At 42.9% G+C, this 20,742-nt stretch overlaps 1 protein-coding gene across 1 annotated transcript in view; it reads right to left on the reverse strand.

Moving 5' to 3' along the window:
- Positions 1–20,742, reverse strand: part of xkr6b (XK, Kell blood group complex subunit-related family, member 6b) — a 49,207-nt gene that overhangs the window by 7,232 nt on the left and 21,233 nt on the right. The window contains exon 2 of the mRNA XM_035144065.2: positions 231–427. Within this exon, the coding sequence (XP_034999956.1) occupies positions 231–427 (197 nt within the window). The remainder of the gene's footprint in view (positions 1–230; positions 428–20,742) is intronic.

The raw sequence follows: 20,742 nt of genomic DNA on the forward strand, positions 1-20,742 counted from the left end.
AATAGAAAGAGTGATAAGTATTGGAAATTGGATACGATGATGGCAAATATTGCACGCTGTGACTAAAGTAATATGTGAACCTCCACAGATTGTCAGGTGTAAAATATGGAATAATGCGATAACCACAGAACAAGTATGACATGTTATTCAAAAAAAGAGGGACATGACACATGTTTTGAACTACACACAAACCAAATCAGACTCGTGTAGAGCCTTAGGAAAGTGCTTACACTGCAGCCACTCAGCGTTGTTGCTCTGGATCATGATGCAGAGCTGCAGCACCAGCTGAGGGGCACTTTCCAAGAAGGTCTCCAGCAGTCGCAGCATGTTGACATCGGCATACTCGTACATCATAGCCCAGTAAAATCGCCTCTGGTTCTCCTTCTGCCGGTGACTTTGTATGCCGAGGTACATGGTGCGTATGTACCTGTGGAGCGAGAACAAGGACGGAGGGTTAGACAATCCCAATATTCTGCTGTTATCTATTAAATACTATAAACCGTGTTAATTGAAAGAAAGAGTGATGTTTTGCTGCCCAAAGACATGCAGTGTCAAGTCACAGTTCACCTGCACATGCTTGACTTTTGACAACACTAGAGGGCATGCTTAGCTACATTTTTAATACGTAGAAAATATATCCATCTTCATTAATAAGAATACAACTCACAAACGAAAGCAGAATAAAGAATAATAAACATATTAACACTGAAACTGACAACTGAAGGCTACCACAGGTTTTCTTTCATGTTTGGAACGGGAGGCTAAGGTGAGGGGTGTTCAGCTGCAACGTGCAACTTCACCACTAGATGTCACTAAATTCTACCCACTGAACCTTTAAGGGATATTAACTCCACAGTAGCACACGGTGCCCTTTGTAGAGCAGTACTGGGAGAAACTGCTCTGGCATTGCCTAATTAAAAACATTTGATAATCGTCCCACTGGCCTCCCAAGGTGTGGTTATTGAACTTGTTATAGAATGCATGTAATAAACAAGGCAATAATCATTCTCTTAAGTGCACAACATGACCCATATTGTCCACTGCAGCAGCAGCAGCAGGTATTTCCATAACTGATGGGGCTCTCATAATGGTGGAGTGAAACCAGGGAGATGGTAATTCAGGCAAAAAGTGGCAGCTAATTGAATCAAGCTCCTGTTGCAATCTCATCTGTAACAGTGCTTCTTTTTTCATTTTTAAAAGGGTCATGACAGAGAGTTATTGAGTACGGCTGAGAAAAAATGTAATATGCTGAGGGCTGTGATATAGCTAATTAAGATTGTTATCTTCTTTTAATATGGATTTGTTTAGAAATGTAAAGCTGTAGTTAAATCCATCCAAGACGAAAGCAAAACAGCAGTCGAGCAGGATTTTAACCTCGTCAAACATGTTAACCCGAGTCTGGCTGCAGAGAAAAAAGAATCACTGTAACCAGTTTTACAATTACAGCGGTTTATAGTTGTCTTAACCGTGACTCCAGTCACTGCATATTGGGTAGTAGCTGCAGGCTCTATCTGCCTGAGCTGGCAGAGTGGCCAAATAAATCCAGCACTTGATGTGAAGTCAGTCAAGCGAGGACAATAGTGTAGCACGGACAGAAATAGACTAGACAGTAGCACTCACCAAAACAAATTGAGAGGCCATGGATCTAAATTCAGTAACTAAAAGTGTGATGCAAATTCACTGCAGCGTGACAAACAAAAGGCAGAAAGTGCTTATGAGTGGTTTTCAACATAATTAGCTTCTGCATTAGCTGTCGGGAAGGAGATTACTGTTTAATTTGAAATGAGGTTGAGAACGTAGCGCTGTAAAGAATGCTTCATTTTGTAGTGTCTGATAGCTTGGTCATTGTTTTTGAATGATCTTTAAGCATGAACTAATTTGTATTGCAGACAAAACTAAAATTCAAGACTTTCAGTTAAATGTTATAAAGCCGGGGGAACATTTGGTAAATGTGGAAGCCCTGAGGGAAAAATGATAATCTCCTTTATTTTTCTGGTATGCCAAAAAATATTTTCTTCCAGCAATTAGAACATGATTTATTTCTTTATTTTGAAACACATGCTCAGACCTTAAAAACTTGGATTTGAGGTTGCTATTTTTGCAGGAAAACAGAATGAATTATTCCTTGGCCAATAATTATTTCTTTTTAATTAATAATTATTGATACAACCAATCTCCTTCCTACAGTTACAGTACGATTATATTTGCTCACAGACATGAAACATGAAAAGAAAACCAAATTTTGAAGTTGTGTCTGGCTGTGGCTGGAATGTTATCAGCAAGATTAAGGTGTCATAAAAAGGAATGAATTTGAAATGAAATAAGAGTAACTATCCATACTGTAACAAATTCCTCCCCATGGAAGATCTATTCTTCATTTAGCACTGTAATAGAATCCTTTCCCCTCTGAGCCAAGTCTGCTAATGCACAGAGTGATCAGAAACAGACAGGTATGACAGTCTTTCTCGGGACAGTGTACAGGGCGAACGAGAGAGGGGGCAAAACGGACACAAAAAAAAATTGGGGGATCAATAGCTCTGGGCTGTAAGAGGCACCATTGTATCCAGAGGTAAAGGCTGGCATTCCGTGACATTTTCAGTCGGACTGGTAAATGTCAGATGGAACAAGTCAACCCTCTCTCCCTCACTAATGACATGCCACAGAGACCTACACAGGCCCTTTGTCTCCATCCCCCCAATTTCCATTAGTCTGTGTTCCACTGATACGTCTGACTGGTCGGTAGTGCCACAGTCAGAGGCACAGGGATCTTCATGGACTCCGTAGATGTCTCACTTTAAAAAAAGAGGACTCCACTGCCATGCTAGGAGCTCTGTGAGGCCTTAAAACCATCAATATGAACCTCGTATTAAATTAAAAATAAAAGTGAGGGGATCATGAAAATCTTTAGGATATATGGTCAAGAACTATGTTTGTAAATTATGAGATATTTCCCAAATTAAGTTAAGACTTTGACCCTTTGGCGCTAGAGGGGGAAGTAGGAGAGCCTCCAAACTCATTAGGAATCATACCCTTGTCATCATGGGTGTCTGGACCAATTGTCATGGCCGTGTAATGTCGATAGAAATTTGACAAAAAGCCCAAAATATCAAACCTTGTGGTGGCGCTAATGTACAAAATTTCATAGCAATATTGAAAACGGTGAACCAACCACCTGACAAACCAACATTGACATTCTTAGAGCCTAAAAAAATGTAATGAACAAGGGCCCTTGTTTATATTTCATCTTTGTTGAGCATCAGCAGTGTCAACACTGTAGCTTAGCATTCATTTTAAAGTAATTAACACTTCAGCTCTTATTTCCAACCTTATAAAGGTAATTGAGAGGTTTCACATTCACATCTGTCGCTTTCCTCACTGATTATAGTTTGTTTGCTCATATTTCCTTGTTTTCAGCAACAACAACAAAAAAAGACATGTACAGTTAAACACTTTGGGTTTCACGGCTGTCAGAAAAATCTGAACTCACTCCATCACATCTCCAACACACACAGCGCACATTCACAAGAGTCTCGCACACATCCCGCGATTGTGATGCACACTGTTAACACTCCCACTGTGCCTTTTCAGATATAGTAACACAAATGGCTCCCTGAAAATAACCACACGCATACGCACACTTTGACACACAAGCGCACACACACTCACACTTGTCAGTGCTGTAGGTAATGGGGGATTTCCTTTCTATTCCAGACACATTTGTCAGGTGGATCTCTCTCTCTCTCTCTCTCTCTCTCTCTCTCTCTCTCTCTCTCTCTCTCTCTTCCTCCCCCTCGCCTCCCGCCTTTCACTCCACTTAGGCTGCGGTCCTCTCCTTGATGCTTCCCTCTCCCCACTTCCCTTTTAGCTCCATAGCTCCTCTACAGGGCTGCTCATGAATTATTTCTAGCGAGATCATAGCGATCGCTCATGGCTCGTTAAGCATCGTACACATGGCCTAACAGCCCGACACCGTGCCGGGGTCGTGTTCCAAGCCCGGCCGTCTGCCATTGCTGTCGAGACATAGGCAACTATTAACCCCCCTCCTACCCAGCCACCCACCCACCCACCTGTACTACCTCATTACACACACATGCACGTACAGAATTCCCAACGCACCATCTTCAGGCGGATTTAACCACATCTCAAATTGACGAACTAAATATGAAGCCCGGATATAGATATGTAATTACAATGTTTGCGTGAGTACACATCTTGAGCATGAGCCATGGTGAGGGGCAGGTGGAATGACACACACACACACACACACACACACACACACACACACACACACACACACACACACACACACCGTTGCACCCACAGATCATGTGGACGACTGGCTGCTTTGCCATTTGTTCCTCCCTCTCCTCCAAAGTCATTGACCGATGAGTCATCCAACCATACTTACACAAATCCCTTGAGTGGGTAGTTAGATGGATCTCTCACACACACACACACACACACACACACACACACACACACACACACACACACACACACACACACACACACACACCTAGCCAAGTTTAACAGCATCTGTTCTCCATGTCATTCTCGTGTAAAGACTCAGGAGCTCAGACTGCATTCATATCTTGTCATAAGCTGATTCATAAGAAGATCACTTGTACTATCACAGTAGCATGAAGCACAGCTTAAGGCATCATCTGTTAACAGGTGGGATCTGGCAGAATATGGGAGGACATGTATCATACACAAGACGTGTGTGTGTGTGTGTGTGTGTGTGTGTGTGTGTGTATGGTGGAGGCAATGCCAGCTGCAGTGAGTCACACCCTGAGTCACTGAGGGGCTGCACATCGACTCTCAATAAGGTTTAAACCTCCCTTATCGAGGAGATTTAAATTTCTCTTCACTTCCCAGTGTCTGTCTTCCACAACTCTCCCGAACGCCCCACCCTGAGTCCAACAGGGAATTCAGTTTCCTATTTTTTTTTTTACTAAACTGATTCATTTTTCTCACACTGATACAGTGGAGGGTGTGTGTGTGTGGCGGAGGGTTGCAGCTACAGCAGATACTGCCTATTTGTGGCCATTCTGTTTCCTCTCTCTCACCATATAGGTTTTCTTATGGAACATTTTGTCTTGTTGAAATGAATCATCAACTAGTGTGACAATCAATTAATGGTGTCAAATTGATATCTTTTATTCCATTAATTCTAACATTGGTTTCAGGATTTATTATTCTATTCTATTTAAGGGCTCAGATATAACCTGTGTGTTGCTGTAATCGGAGTGTGAGTATTTTCTTCTTGTCTGTGTTTGGGTTAGGGTTAGGGCCCGTTGCTATCACTGCTCATGAATGGAGTCTTCAGCTGGGGAGACATACGCCGCTGAAGCAGAGACGATAGATGACAGAAGTTGGCAGGCAAGTCACAGAAGAGTTGTCATGCTGTGTGTTGTCTGGTGTTTTGGGAGGGGCGTAGCTTTGACGAGAGGGCTGTTGGGGGGGGGGACAGTGGGATGTATTGGTTGCATATGTTAGTAAAGCCTGCTCTCCCCTCTCCGTTTGCACAGCCCTCTTCTTGCCCAACTCTGTTAAACAACCTTAATTATTAGACTAACTACGTGAGTGCAGAAGAAATTCCTTTAAGAGTAACAGGGAAATATTTTCCTCACCAAGACGGCAGCAGTCAGAACATACAGGCAGCTTTCTAGGTTTGAATAGCCGACAGCGTTTCAAGTGATCATCTCTTCACTCGACCATAGAGAGGTCAGCAAAAGAAAAAATGGCATCCAGTCAGGGTCTTGCTCAAGGACACTTCAACAGACTGTCTCAGAAATCCTTCCTGCCCTTTACAGTGAATTAAAGTATCATAGCTCTGGCAGCAGCTTAACAGTGATGTCACTGTTGTGTTATTCATCATTTGCCAATGTGTGCAGTGCCAAAGAAAACTGTTCTAGCATATATCTCCTCAGCTTAGCATCCAAGCCTCTATGGAGAAAAATTGTAGGGAAATAAAAGTACAACATGGGTGTTTTCAAAAATATTTTATATATGTCAAGCACTGGTATCTTTGCACTTTCCAGAAACACTTTGTGGCTCAATGAGCTTCACATTTTGACCATGTAACACTGATCCCACATCAGATATGTCTTTATCCTCCTTATGGCGGTGAACAGCCCGGGGAGGAAAGTGTGGCTGAGTCGAGATCTGAGTCCCACAGGCGAATCAGATACCCTCACATATGAACACACAGCAATCTGTGCCCAGTGCTTTTGGGCCAATCCTACACCGATGAGCTGCTGGATTGTTGAATGCAGACTGAATTGACGTAATGCGAGCTGAAAGCGATGGGTAGCGACAGGCGGAGATCAGTGATGCTTTGTCAGCTCCGCTCCACCCTGTCAGTTCTTGGAGCGTGCTCTGGTTAACCACCTCTGATGTCTTGACTAAATATTATCACTGTAATTATAACAAATGTGTACAGCAGTTCATGTGGTTTGTCAGGAGAAGTGATTTATTATGGACATTTCTTTCAAAGGTTACTACACCAGTGAGAATCTCATTGGTTAAAAAAGTGGCTTAGCCTTATGGTAAAGTTAGTAGAATAAAAGATCTGTGTTATTAGTACCTTACCTAACATGACAAGTCGACATGTCTGTTGTGGTAAAGGGTCTAGATAAGTGATTTAAACCTGATTAATTTAAGTTGACATCAGAGTTGGCTTTAATGTTGGAATTAAAGATGTCAAACCATTCAGGTGGTTGGTGGAAAATAACCATCACCCTCCAAGTTGTAATTACAAATCAAATGTATTGAAAGCTTTGATATTTCCTCATTGGTAATAAATTGAGACAAATTAGCTACCAGTTATAACAATAATAAAATCGCCTGAGCTCACTCACTTAACATTGAAAGTATACATTGGTTGCCTGATGTCAATCTGATGTCAATGTTCACAACCAATGAGATTTCAAATGAAGTCCTTTTATACTCTGAAATTCACTGCAAGTGATGAACACACGATGAACGCAAAACGGGGGAAATACCAAAAGATTCAAAACGAAAATGTCAACTTGGAAAGACAACGAGATTCGAGAGCTTTTAATGATGAGGGCAGATGGCAGTGTTGACGCGCTGTAAACAAAAAGCATACCGTGAGCTCCTCAGTGGAATTCATACGTCACGTCCTGCCTCCTGCATTTTCTACCCTCACCTCAATGTTCTGGGTATTTTCTAGTTGTTGTGAATGCGTCTGACGCGGACAATCTCCTGCTGTGTAGTTTGAATGTGAAAGGCAAACCCAATTTTCCGGACATTTTCCATAGTTCGTGTCGGAAAACGGCTTTGGTAATTCCACTGTTAACCCTCCAGCCAGGTCTGCAGGGCTGCTAATCTTTTCATCTTTTTCTGGCAAGAAAGTCAATAAGCGTCTATCTTAGAATGTCAAACTATTCCCTTAACGTCATGATTTAGATGTTGAAGAAATCTGATAACATTTCACATTGCATGTGGCAGTGTCTAGAAGCTTCTCTGTCTGCGCAGATGAAAAACACTGACCCACAGCAGGTCCAGTAGTCCTCCTCTCTGCTGTACTCTCTCTCTCTTTTCCTCTCCGCACAGCCAGTCATTTGTCACCATTAGCAACGGTCCTCAGGTACCCCAACTCATTGCACTGTGATCACGTGACGTTGTGCAACCACTAAGACGAGTGGGTAGAAAAAGGGTATAAGATGGTAGTGAGAGAAAGAAGGAGAGGAAAGGGGAGGAATAGCGAGGATAACAGAAGAAACAGGAGAGGACAATGTCAGAGTAGAGAGGAACAGAACAGAAATCACGTGGCGAAGGCCCCTCAGCGACAGCCAGAGATTCAGGCTGATCTAAGATAATTCGGAGTCATTCTCCAGTAATAGACAACAGCGAGATACAGATAAGGTGCAGATTCCGTATCAGTGCTAAAGAGAGGAGACAGAAGACAGAATCCTATCGATCAGCTCAGCTGGGCCTTACAAGCTATATTCAGGTGGATAATCAAATGAGGGGCAGGATTATTTCAATGAATGATTTACACAAGTCAAAAAATATATATGCATAACATAGGTTAGGTCAGTATCAATTTTTTTTTAAGGACACGATGGGCAGTAGCTTTTTGATTTGTTGTTTGTTTTTCAAAGGTTAAAGTGTCGGCTGCTGTGATATTTCTGAATTACTTTCCCAAAAACATGACACATTGCAGCTGGTTTCACAGTTCTTCATATCAAATGTATCACACACACACATGAAACACACTGCTACGGTGGCATTTCTCCTTCCACTGTGAGAAAATTGTCAGTATGAGACGAAATATTAGGATTGGTGGTTACTGCGGTATTTCACAACCATTTTTTACTCCGTGGCCTTCTGCTACCTTAAAATGCTTTTTAGGAGAAAAATAGTCTGACATTGAGAAATGAAATCCTCCTCTCCCGCCACCTTTCCAGCTGTCTGCCTTTGACTTGCCGTCTCCCCGCCCCTCCTTCACTGTTTTGTGGCTGCTCTTCAACCAGAGGAAAAGCCCGATTATGTGCGGATTAAAAAGAAAAGGCTTGACCCACTTGCTTTTCAAAGAGCACCAAGCCAAAAGGGGCCGAGCGGAGGCTGGCTTCCATTGAGTGTCAGCACTTCTGTTGTACTGCGCGAGACACTTGAAGCTGATGTTTATTGCTCTTAAGACTATAATTAGCAGGGCTGGCTTATGGCGTTGAAATGTTTCCCTGACTTAGCGATTGATTGAAAGTTCCCTGTGTAAATCTCCTGGGCCTGCATTGGACTTTGTTCCCACTACGATCACATAACCAAAAATTCATGATCACCTCCCAGCCACAGTTTTGTTTATTCCAGGTTTGATGGGCCTGCTTGCAGGTTAGGAGGCATTACGCATTTCTCGAGCCTGGAAGATAACTCAACAATGGAGGTGAGAGACAAGTCAGCACACAAGGAGAAAAAGAGGAGCAGGGGGAGACAGAGATAGAGAGTATATAGGCGGTGGAGATAACCGCCAAGAAAGTGGAGGAGAGCAGGCGAGAGGAGGAGAGAATAGAGAGAAGTGACAGTGTGATGTAGTGACAGAGGAAGTGGAAGGTGGCGAGACGCAGCGAAAGTGGCACGACAAAGACGCAGTGAAAATCTACTAGAGGTGGAAAAGAACCTGGGGAGTGAGAGGAGAGTGAGAGGAGGGGAGTGAGAGAGAATGAGACCCAGGAGGTAAACTAATCACTGAGCACGCAATGCAATTTTCTGGCTCTGTGCCTCCACTCCACCATACTCCTCCCTCCTTCACTCTCGCTCCCTCCCTCCCACCATGCAACCCCTCACCGTCTCGGGGGCTCTTTTTGCTATTCCGCTCACACACGCTGTCTCTCGCTCCTCTATCTATCAGGCGGTACCATTCCAACGCACCCCTCTCCTTCTTGGTACTGCCCACTAATCCCTGTTTGCTCCCTAAAATGGATCGAGCCACTCTGGCCATCAGCTTTCAAAAAAAAAAAAAATGCTGTTGATGAAGAAGAAGGGAGTTTCAATGGTGATGCTGTTCATTTTTTAAATCATTATTTTAATATTTAGTGCTGAACCAGGTGTCTTCAGGGGTTTTCGTGTGATCTCGCATGCTGGGGTTTGTGTGTGACAAGGTCAATGATGGGAAAAAGGGAACTGCAGTCAGCAAGAGGAAAGAAAAATTACATAAAACAGCATCTGTCTGTTTGCATCTGTGCGTGTGCACGCGTGTTCGTTTCCCCCGAGGTGGAGGCATTTAGGAAACGTTTGATATCGCTGCGGTAAAGGTTTGAAAGTGTGTTCCGTCTCTCTCCCCAGAGCGGCGGCGGCGGCGCCTGCCTGCCTCACTATTTCGCAGTGCCTTGATGATGATGATGATAGATGTTCACCGCAGACATGCAAATAAAGGAGACGGCTGCCTAGAGCTGTGCTCACGCACTCACTTACCAATGCACGCGCATTCACAAGCACGCACACACACATACCAGCAAATGTGTATGTTTGACTATCATCAAGTCATCCACTGATATTTAAATCTTCCTCTTTAGTGAATATACCCTTGGGAAAATGCAGAGAGCTCCCAAACACAGCAAACGCAACACAGCCCCATTTTCACAGACACGCCAAGTGGAGACGAAGATTAGTCACACAAGACGCTAATTTAAAAGACAGAAGCTTTTCTCTGAGAGAAAGACGTGAATGTATGAGAGGAAAGCGAGCAAGCTCATTATTGACATGCAGTATAAGTCACTTCATCTATCATAAGTGACACCGCTGTCGCTACTGAGGCTTATAGAGTCACACATAACACAAAAATATCACACAAGGATGCACAGAACACAGGATCAGTTTCAACAAGCTCACAGTATTAATATGCACGTTCTCTCCTTCACGTACAATCAGACACACAAACACACATACACATTATATAGAATTACATAGAAAGGTGCACAGATGCAACTAAAGCTTTATTACAGATCGACATGTCAGTTTCCAAAGCACGTCATGAATATGACACATGCATTACAAGTAAAACCCAGACATAACACACACTCGTGTGCACACACACAATTATGTCTTTACACCAGACTTCACACTATCAGACAGTGTCACTATGGGAAAGCCCCAAGCGCCATGCTAACCTGAGGGGATCCAATGACACAAAGCATATGTGTGAGTCCCCAACTGCTGCACACTGACAGGCCCACTGAGCAAAACCTGTTGTGACAGATCAAAATATCAGCCCGGCAGGCGCAGCGAAGGCAGGGAGGAAGACAGAGCGCATATTAAATGGCCACCGTAACGACTAATACAGCTTAAGCTATGCTGGGTCCTTTAAGGTCACAGGCCGGTGCTTGTGCAGCAGGGCTGCAGAGCAGACAGACACACACACCCACACAAACACTCACTCACACACACGCATAGACACAAAGCTGTGGGCAAAAAAAAACATTCCTCCTGCCCATTCCAGCATTTTCAGCCTCCTCCCCTCACCCAAACACTGAACACAATATAATGTAAATCCTCTGAGACAGTACCCGGGATGGTGTCAGCTTTTCCAGCTCTTAAAAAGAGACACACACACACACACACACACACACATATACCAGCAGACATATCACACATTCAGACTAAGCTAGGATGAGAACTCCTGGCTTTGCTCTACCTTTCTATGCTGGGGGATGGTTAGATGGAGGATAGGAAGAAGAAAGAGATGCGGGGGAGGGGGACAGATCGATACAGGTATCCTGGGAGCCCTTCCTTTCTTGCACGAATCTATGCAGGAAAGATCGTATGCTGACAGGGCAAAGCCCCCCCTCCGGACACCGGATCTAGGCCTCTGCCCCCCCCCCCGACGGGACTTCATCAATGCACGCAGTAAATGATCGTATGTTTGAGCAGACACAAACAGCCCCTGTGCAATAATATCTGTCGCATCAGTGGAAGTATGTGTGTGTATGATAGCAGCTACATCTCCTTTTCCTGTGCCTCGGGGCTGAAAGAGAAAGGTCTGTGATGTGTGATAAGATACACTCTGGTGTTGGAAACAGTGAAAATAGTGTACTATGTATGATGTATTGACAATATGACAACATGGATGTGTGTCTTTTATGGAATTTTTGAAAGATAGTGGTTTAATCTTGACGGGATGTCAAAAAATATACTGTCTGACAAATACTGTCCGACAGGCTGTACGTTTGTAGTGTAAAACACGCTGGACTGTGAGCTGGGGCTGAATGTGAAGCTGTGGGATTTGAGGAGAAGCAAAAAATCAGCACAATGTCGGATTGTGTATTTGCACTCGGCGGAGAAAAGTCACGCAGCAGATATTCGGCTGTACATCCATTTTTCTTTTTTTTTTTATATTTGCCATCCTTGGGCTGTTTTCATAAAAAAACCATTATACACGAGGGTGCTGATTGTTGCAATGGACTGTTTAATAAGCACCATATGCCGGGTGGTGTTCAAAGCGTCTACTACTTATTAGGTTGCCACTTTTTAGCGGAAAAGGCTTTAACAAGTCAGATGAGGTAGAATTAAAAGTGACAAAGCCTTCAGTGCAGAATTTCCACCCAGTAGACTCCGGTTCAACTGCTGTCTGAAATCAAAAGTTGATACAGACTTCATTTATGTATTTGTCTTTTGATAGTATTCAGTTCTGATTAGGTAGTTTGGTTTAGCAAAATCACTTAGGTGGGTTTAAGGAAAAGTGGTTTGGGTTGGAATAGACCCAATGTTAGATTTTCTGCCAGAACTTATGACTTATTGAAGTTAAAAGCCTGAAACACACTCACTATCCACTGTACAGCTGAATCACCAGTGACAGTTGAATGCGGTGAACACCATAGCAATAAGGAGCTATGTTATTACTGTCATTGCGTATTTTTCCACTCACTCTGAGCATATGCTTTTTTGATTTTAATTTCATCTTCTATTTCCATGGACATCTGTTCTTGAGAGAAAGAGCCAGACTGAGGTTCAACATCCTAAAATGACTGTAATCCAATGATAACTAAGGATTTCAGGGTGGATTTCAGTGTTTAATCAGTTTTAAAGGATGCGAAAGGCCAACCAGTGTCACCTCCTCCACACCTCTGTATGTGTTATGAGTGAAAAGCATTCAATATTACTGTACACCTTAAATTTCATTGCCAAAACACACACGGGGCATTCTTTGTCAACATATTTTCACTCATTCCAGTCATGCATACGTATCCCTGACAGAACTACTACACGGGTAAACCTGAATGGAGCTATGTTTCTCTCCATTAAGGCTTGTACCACATGTCATGTGACATGGTGAGACACAGGTTGGCCATTACCGCTGGAGAGCACTTTGAGTTCAGTGGGTGGATGGAGAGAGAGAGAGATTGGAAGAAAGAGGAGAGCGTCTGTGGTTGTGTGGATGAGAGTTTAAATGAGGTTGCGTGTCTGTGTGCGTGCGTATGTGAGTGTGTTTGCCTGTAAATGTGGGCTGAGTAAGTGAATGAGAAGAAGCATTAAGTAATGGTGAGTGTGAAATCTGAGAAAACATTTGAGAAGCTTTCATTTTTTTTACATTTATTGCCCCACATACACATAAAGATATATATCGTAAAAAAACTCAATTTCCTAATGCTCTGTTTACCCTAAGGCAGATATTTTGAAAAACCATCTTTTTATTCTGCGTTTCGGCCTCTCGTCCACAAGCAAATGTCCTAAGTCCTAAAACGAACTGTGAATTGCGAACTTGACAGATCATTGATATAGAATTTATCGCCACCTACTGGCCTGGCATGCTTGTTTTATTGTTGTCGTCTCTGTGTCTGAATCTGGACGTCGTCTGGAGGTTGTGTGGACAGAGATTTTTTTTTCTGTTCACAAAATATCCAAAGTAATGTCGACAAAGCTTGAATCTGAAAAACTGCTATAATACTATAATAATTTGTCTATAGCTAAATATAGACGGTAGAATGTGTCTGTATTATAATACATTGTGATTCATTGGGTTATATCTACAAGTATATGACATCCTAAATTACACTAAGCAATAAAATAAATACTGTACGTATACAGAACTATAGTCGCCATAGACGCCAAGAGAGAGAGAGTGAGCGAGAGAGCATCAGAGAGAGCTGAGGACCCCTGAGAGTTGCTAAGTGATGGTAACTGGACTCCAACATGTTGCAGTCTGGGAAGTCTCCTGATGAATAGAAAGGAGAGAGGGCAGCGGAGGAGGGATGGGAAGGAAGACAGGAGAAAACCTAGCTGTGTAATGTGCAAGGCGTCCATTTCATTCACAAAACCCCCGAGCATGTCCAACCTCAGGGTTGAACAACCTGCTCCGACTCAGCCCAGGGGAGAGAGAGGGCAGGAAGCTTCTCTTACTCCTTCTCCCCACTTACTGTTATCATCTTCCTGTTTTCCTGTTATCTTCATTAAGCTCTCCGGCCTTTTTCTCGTCTAAAAATGCAGCATCACTTTGGATTTGTTGACAAGACCAACCAGCCAAAGCCATTATCCTGCGGGAATCCCTGGCTGAGTTTATTAAATGTTTTCCAAGTGAGAAATTAATCATTTGGCGTGAACCGTATTGCACTTTTCTTTTAGCTTCAAATAGAATGAAAGAAAAAGTTAATTGCATGACGACACTGACCATGAGCTTCATGCACTTTTGTCTAGGCTGTGTAACTGCTGTAATGAAGTGAGCCAAAGCACTGGGGTCTGCGTATCAATAGTGCGTCCTACTAAAATTACACTACAGTCTTCAAAATGGGAAAAAAAATCTGGTTTAAAATTTTTTACAAAAAGCTTCTCATCCCACACGCAGCTGCTCAACTCCCCCTGACCCTGGGGTAATTTGAGTCAGAGAAGCTGCATCAGCTTGAAAGGTCATCATTTTTGAGAAAAAACACAGCACACACAAAAAGATGTGCATGTAAAAGATGATCTCATAGTGTCATTTAAATCACTTTGAATGAGTTATTGAAGACTTATCTGTATCTTACAAAGCAATATGGAGCCAGCAAAGGGTCGTGAGAACCTTTTTGAGGATTAATTTTGCATTCCGTCGCAAGATGTATGTTATTATGTACTATCGCAATACTTTTGTACTTTCATTCCTTCCTTCCTTCTGCCATATTTAGCAGACTGTAGCTCGGGCAGCATTTTTCTATCTGAACTCGTCTGAGCCAGAGAGAAAACTACCAGAGCGCGACCGGCAAAGGGACAGGCATTCTGTTTTTTGTATCCAACCCCCGACCCGAGTTTGTGTTACCCTGTCCCTGACACATGGTTATTGCTTGTTTTACCCTATTACAGACATGTGAAATGTAAAAAAATCTGCCCAGCCAACGTGACTGACCCAATCCAGACTCAAATATCAAAATGTTTGTTAAAACCTGACGTGGGCCTGGTGACGGGTCGGGTCAGATCGGGTCAGGTATCCACACTCTAGTACTGTACTGTATGTAGCCCCTTTCCATTCATCCTATCCCACCGCACCCCCACAGTATGGATCAGCTTATGGAATTTTACTTTGAACTGGGCATTAGATAGCTGCCCGGTGATAGTCGCAAATGCCGACCACAAAAAGTACAACACGTGACTGAGCTTGATCTTCAAATTTAACAATACCTACACAGGGTTCTTGTATTTGGTCTGTCTCATAATCAGACTGTGTTGTGTGTAGGTTTTGTGTGTAGGTGTACAGTTTAAAAAAACTAATCTCAACTAAATTTCTCCCCATTGATTTTCCTCATGTGGGCCTGTGCATATATTCGTGCCTGGGTGAATTTATATGCAGTATATGTGGATTTTGTCATCTACAAGTTAGATAAGGATCATGGGATAAGAAGTAATGGGTGGGTGGACAACCAGCAGGAGTGGAAAAAAGAGAGGCATGCAGGGACAACAACTAGGGAACATTTCTTAGCAGCGTGATTTTGATTCTTAAGCTGCAGTTTGGAGCGTGACTTTAGGAGCTGCTGCGGAGCTGGGCAGAGAGGAAAATTAGGAAGAGGAGGAGGAGGCTGGGAGGAGAGGAAGAGAAAGTAGGACAGAGATGTGTGGGCCTGGCTCTGGAAGGACGGTGGCTCTAATCAGGGCTGAGCAGCTGCTATTACTCCAGCGCTCTCTTAGGGACGGAAGACAAAACCCTACTCATGCTTTAACATCAAGGAGGGAAATCTAAAGCACACAGGCTCCTGTTAGAAGCAGCACACAGTAGCTTTTAGTGAAAAAGGAACTGTGTTGGAACCAGTTTTTCTCCTATCTTGCTACATTAAGACACTGCCAGTTGAAAATGATTTGGTAGAATTGATCTGCAGATGGAATTGATGGAATTGATTAAGTTGGAACTAATGAACAATGTACACTGTTGTCACAGTATTTCTTCGACCGTTAAATCCACCTGTCACAGAATGGACGTTTTAGTGTCAAATCAGTATCTGTTTTTTTTTTCTTCCTGAAACAAAACAAATAAGCAAAAGTGTAAGGAATTTATCTTCAGTCTGCCCTGAGGTGATCTGCAATCGTTAGCATGTGGCTAATTAGGTATCCATGCTATCCTATCTTCCCTTTAATGGAAAATCGAACCACATCAATTTGTGGGGTTACAGGTAATGTTAGGGCGGTTGTGGCTCAGGAGGTAGAGAGGGTCATCCACTAACCAGGAGGTTGGTGGTTTGATCCCCGCCTCTTCAAGTCTGCATTCCGTAGTCTCCTTGGGTGAATGTGATTTGTACTGTAAAGCACTTTCAGTGGTTTTTAAGACTGGAGAATACAAAAATACAATTCCATTGTTATAGTGTCTTGATCGCAGCCTGGTAGCTGGCTGCAGCAAATCCGCCTCCTCCATGTTAGTGGATTTGACATGGAGCAAACAAAAAAGTCAAAATTCAAAGACATGGTTTCTGTCATTTTCGGTAATTCTTATCACACTTATGTTTGTCCAAGTGTTGATTCTTCCGGTAAGTTTGGTTATGTGATGCCATAAAAACAGAAGCATTAACAGCTGAGAACACGTATGTCAGTGGGATGATATTTTTGGCTTCATTTCTGAAATGTGGTAGGAAGTTGAGATACGTTGTCGGTCTTTATATACAGTTAATGTGTCAAACCCAGAGTTACTACTTACAGTTCACATTAATAAACACATTTCTTAAAAGATCTTGTGTTCCATTTATCATCAAAAAACTGTCTTTTCATTTTGACTTTTCCCCACATCAGCCTCTAAACAGCACACAAATTGTTTTTCATGCAAGTCACCGAAGCCCCCGACCCTGTAGCAACAACACCCACAAACACTGCGCGCTGAAGTATTAAACAGCAAATGGGAAGCGACAGTCTCGAGAAAACTCAGCACTTTGTGGGGAAAAACAAGCTGTCAATATCAGCGCCCTGCAAGCACATGACACTGGAAAGAGACAGAGGGACACACGCAAACTGTGACAGAGATGAAGAAACGGAAGGAGAAAGAGAGAGCGGAGGGATACATTGACATCTTTGTCTCTCCCTCACTGTGGGCTAAGGTGCTTGTCTCTGACAAGAGAATGTCGATTTATATCTAAAGTGGACAGCTAAGCCAAAGGAGCTACACTGTGTTGAAACCTGTGTTTGCCCAAGAGGCCAAGCAGGGTGAAAATCCTGCAAATCCCTTCCCTCTCTTTGCTCTTCTACTCCACAGAACTTCAAATTTATGTGAAACCTGATCGTGAATGAATATACAATGTTGGGGATTTGCGAAGTAAATCAACATGAACATACTATTCTATCCAGGTATGATTGCACATATGATTGCACATATAATTGCGTGTCATAATTTGCTGTCACAATTCAACCTTTCTCCAGAAGTTGCCTTACGCACATGAGCAACGCAGCAGGTGATTCTCCGGGTCAGAAACGTTCACAGCAACATATAAATCTCTGGAGCGTTCAGACGAGAGGTGGTGCAGCAGGCAGAGGCAGAACGTAACGTATTCATTCCGCTGTGGAGATCACATGTTTTCGCTTACAGCAAATCGACACAGGCGTCAGCTCTTATCACCAAAAATGCTGGCTCTATGGCTCCTCTTTTTAATCCTGAGATATTAGTATTCTTTTTTGGGGGTTTTACATCTTCGCGATTGATGCACGTTTGAAACATCATCCATACACCCACTCGCTCGTGCTGAATCCTGCCAAAGGATCTCCTGCTGTTTTCTCATGTCGGCTCATTCGGACATTCTTCTGAGTTTGGGGGCTGGCCAGAGAAAATCTGGAGAAAATCTGGATGAAATGTGTGTTTTCACATACAGCCCGTTCTCCAGAGTTCAGTGCATGTCTGAAAGCAGCTTATGTGAGGTGCTCTATACACATAAGGTTTGGTTTTGCTAACATGAGTCGTTTATTTTACTGGTGAGAACAGTAAAGGCGTCGGGTTACATCACACCGATCACTGATGTTGCACTTGTGTTATCTGATTTATTCACAATCACTGGCTCATTCATCAGCTGTTTACCTGCCTACTGACAGTTCTCATTATTACCAAAGTCCTTACAGGCACGACTAGCCACCCTGCAGCCATCTTGGCAACACGTACACCCATGTAGCTATTTTGGGATAACAAGACCAGGCCTCTATTTAAACAATTGGGGAGAGCATTAAATGCACTTTTAATGTTCACCTGGATGTAAAAATTGCTTGTATATATAATCATCAGTCAAATCCGACAAAAATGAATGCCTAAGAAGTTTGGTCTTTGCCCCAAAATAAGGTTTAAAACACCTTTTACCCACAAATGTACAGTTTCACAGCACCAACTTCTTTCATGGCCTAAGGATGCTGCATGCAACAGCCCATCCCATCAGAGTACTCGAACAGACTTATGGATACTGTGATCCACATCTACACATAAATGTAAAAACTTTGTCAAAGTGTTACTGCCACTTCCTTTTTCTCTCCGTCAACACCCGCCTCGCTCCACTTGTAAGTTATTCTCAAAGCACACTTCATAAACAAGCTAATTCAGGTGACCTGATATGGTCATTCCCTCAGTGCCGGGGTCGCAGCGCATCTCAAAACGAAACATCTGGGAGTGGATAATTAGCCGGTGCGTGTGTGCGAGACCACTTTTGTGCGCTTGCACCCGGGTCACCTCGCCAGCTCACATCAGACCACATCAAACAGACCCATCTCAAGTCTGTGACACACTTTCATCAAAGACAGCACACAGGAGAGAGAGAGATCTCTTCAGAAAGCCTCAATATGTTACGGTCGAGCTGCGTTCCTAAAGCAGGCCGGGGTTTATACAGTATGCAACACTATAGAGCACACACACGAGGACAGGTACACACACACACACACACACACACACACACACACACACACACACACACACACACACACACACACACACACACACACACACACACACACACACACACACACACTGACGGAAAAGAGACACAAAAGCAGGATTACACAGCGAAATGTATATGCAGCTCAAAATATTTGAGTTTGAGTTTCGCTTGTCTATTTCTTCCTACTCTATTCTGCAGAGTCTGTCTGTGTCAGAGTAGGCTACAAGACGGGTTGACTTCAAACAGTCGTGTCCCATCGTACAGCACATCACAGCACTGCCAGCTCCACCTTTGAAGCTCCCCTGGATGGAGCATGCTCAGTGACACCCAGTCAATAAGTAATTAGTGGAGGCTTCAGTGGCAGTTGTTCACCTTGTGAGGCTGTGCACTGACCCACAGTCAGCCACCCCTTCATCCTACACATCCCAAAAGAACAAACAGGACGGAGGAATGTCTCGGAGGATGAGTTGAAGAATTGTGTTCTGAAATGTTTTCTCTTTCTCTTTTTTTTTTTTTTGGTTGTGGAATACTGAATTAATGCCAAACAGAATTCCTCAACAAGATAGAAATAAACTTAAATATACTGTAAACTAAAAACTAATTGGAAATAATGATTAAAGGATGTGATGAGAAAAAAGAATTACAATAAACCGTGTAACGCTATCTCAACCTGACAAGTAACTCAAGTTAATCTAAAATACACATTGTAATTAAGACCTCATGAACAGATAATTCAATAAAATAAGTTTAAAGAGCAATTTGACATTTTGGGAAAATGCACATATTCCCTTAGTGAGAGTTAGATGAGAAGATCCAGAGTGGGAATGAATGAATGCAGCTAGCAGCTTAGATCAGACACACTGTGCACAGGCAAAAAAACAAAAACCCACACATAACCCATCACAAAAGGGTAAACTGTCATTTTTAAACATCTGTTTTTGTATCAATAAAAATAACAAGAAATTATCAAAGGACACAGTCTACACGGCCCATGAAGTAGGCGGCCATCTTGGGCTGCATGGACTGCGAATTCCGTAGCCAAATGGTCTACATGTATTGTTAGCTACTTTGAGACGCTGCACTTATTTCATCACTGTCACGCAATGAATCCTTTGTATTGGACGGCCTGAGAAGGATCCACCTGTTGGATACTTTGTTGCTCGAGAACGTCAGCAACATATGAAGGAGCCGGCAAAATGGTGCAGCACAGTCGCGCCTGTGACGCAATAGATCTTCACAGCTCATGTAATAATTAATGAGCATTAGAGGTGCGGGTGGGTATATATTGTTAGCTTAACAGTCTGCTTGCTGTAGCTTTATATTTAGCACGCTGAAGTGTCAACAAGGGTCAACCCTCAACGATAGGAGGTCCAGCAGTCGACTAAGCTTTAAAAAAATAATAATGCCAATTGACACATCCTTAAACAGCATGATTATATTATCTGACCTTGAGATTCAACCCAGTTAATTCCTCACTATCTTGCAAGTGCAATTCAAGGCCAGGAATTAAACAAATAAATAAATAAATACCTCGTACTACAACCAAGAAAGGAAGAGATTTAACCGGGTCATGTTATGTCTGTGTAGACATTGTAAAAGATGTGACTGCGAGATTTTGAAGTAAAAACTCACAGCGAGATCAGAAGACAGTCATGAGGCTTGCAGACTGAGATCAAAACCTTTATGCATAGTGCATGTGCCGAGGCTCTTCACAAAGTCTCTTTCATGGCTCCTCTCGTGGTGACCCACTCGGAACCTGTCCATCTTTTTTCATTTTCAATTCCTTGTTTCTGTTCTACTCTCAGTCTTTTTACCCAATTTCCCCTTGTTTTCCTTGTGTGTATTTCCCTTGTCTTCCATATGTCTCATCTTCCCCCTCGCGCTCCTTTAGCAGAATTTTGTCAAGGCTCTTTTTGTGAGCGATACAGCG

This window comes from Hippoglossus stenolepis, chromosome 20 (genome assembly GCF_022539355.2).
Source record: "Hippoglossus stenolepis isolate QCI-W04-F060 chromosome 20, HSTE1.2, whole genome shotgun sequence".
Lineage (NCBI taxonomy): Eukaryota > Metazoa > Chordata > Actinopteri > Pleuronectiformes > Pleuronectidae > Hippoglossus > Hippoglossus stenolepis.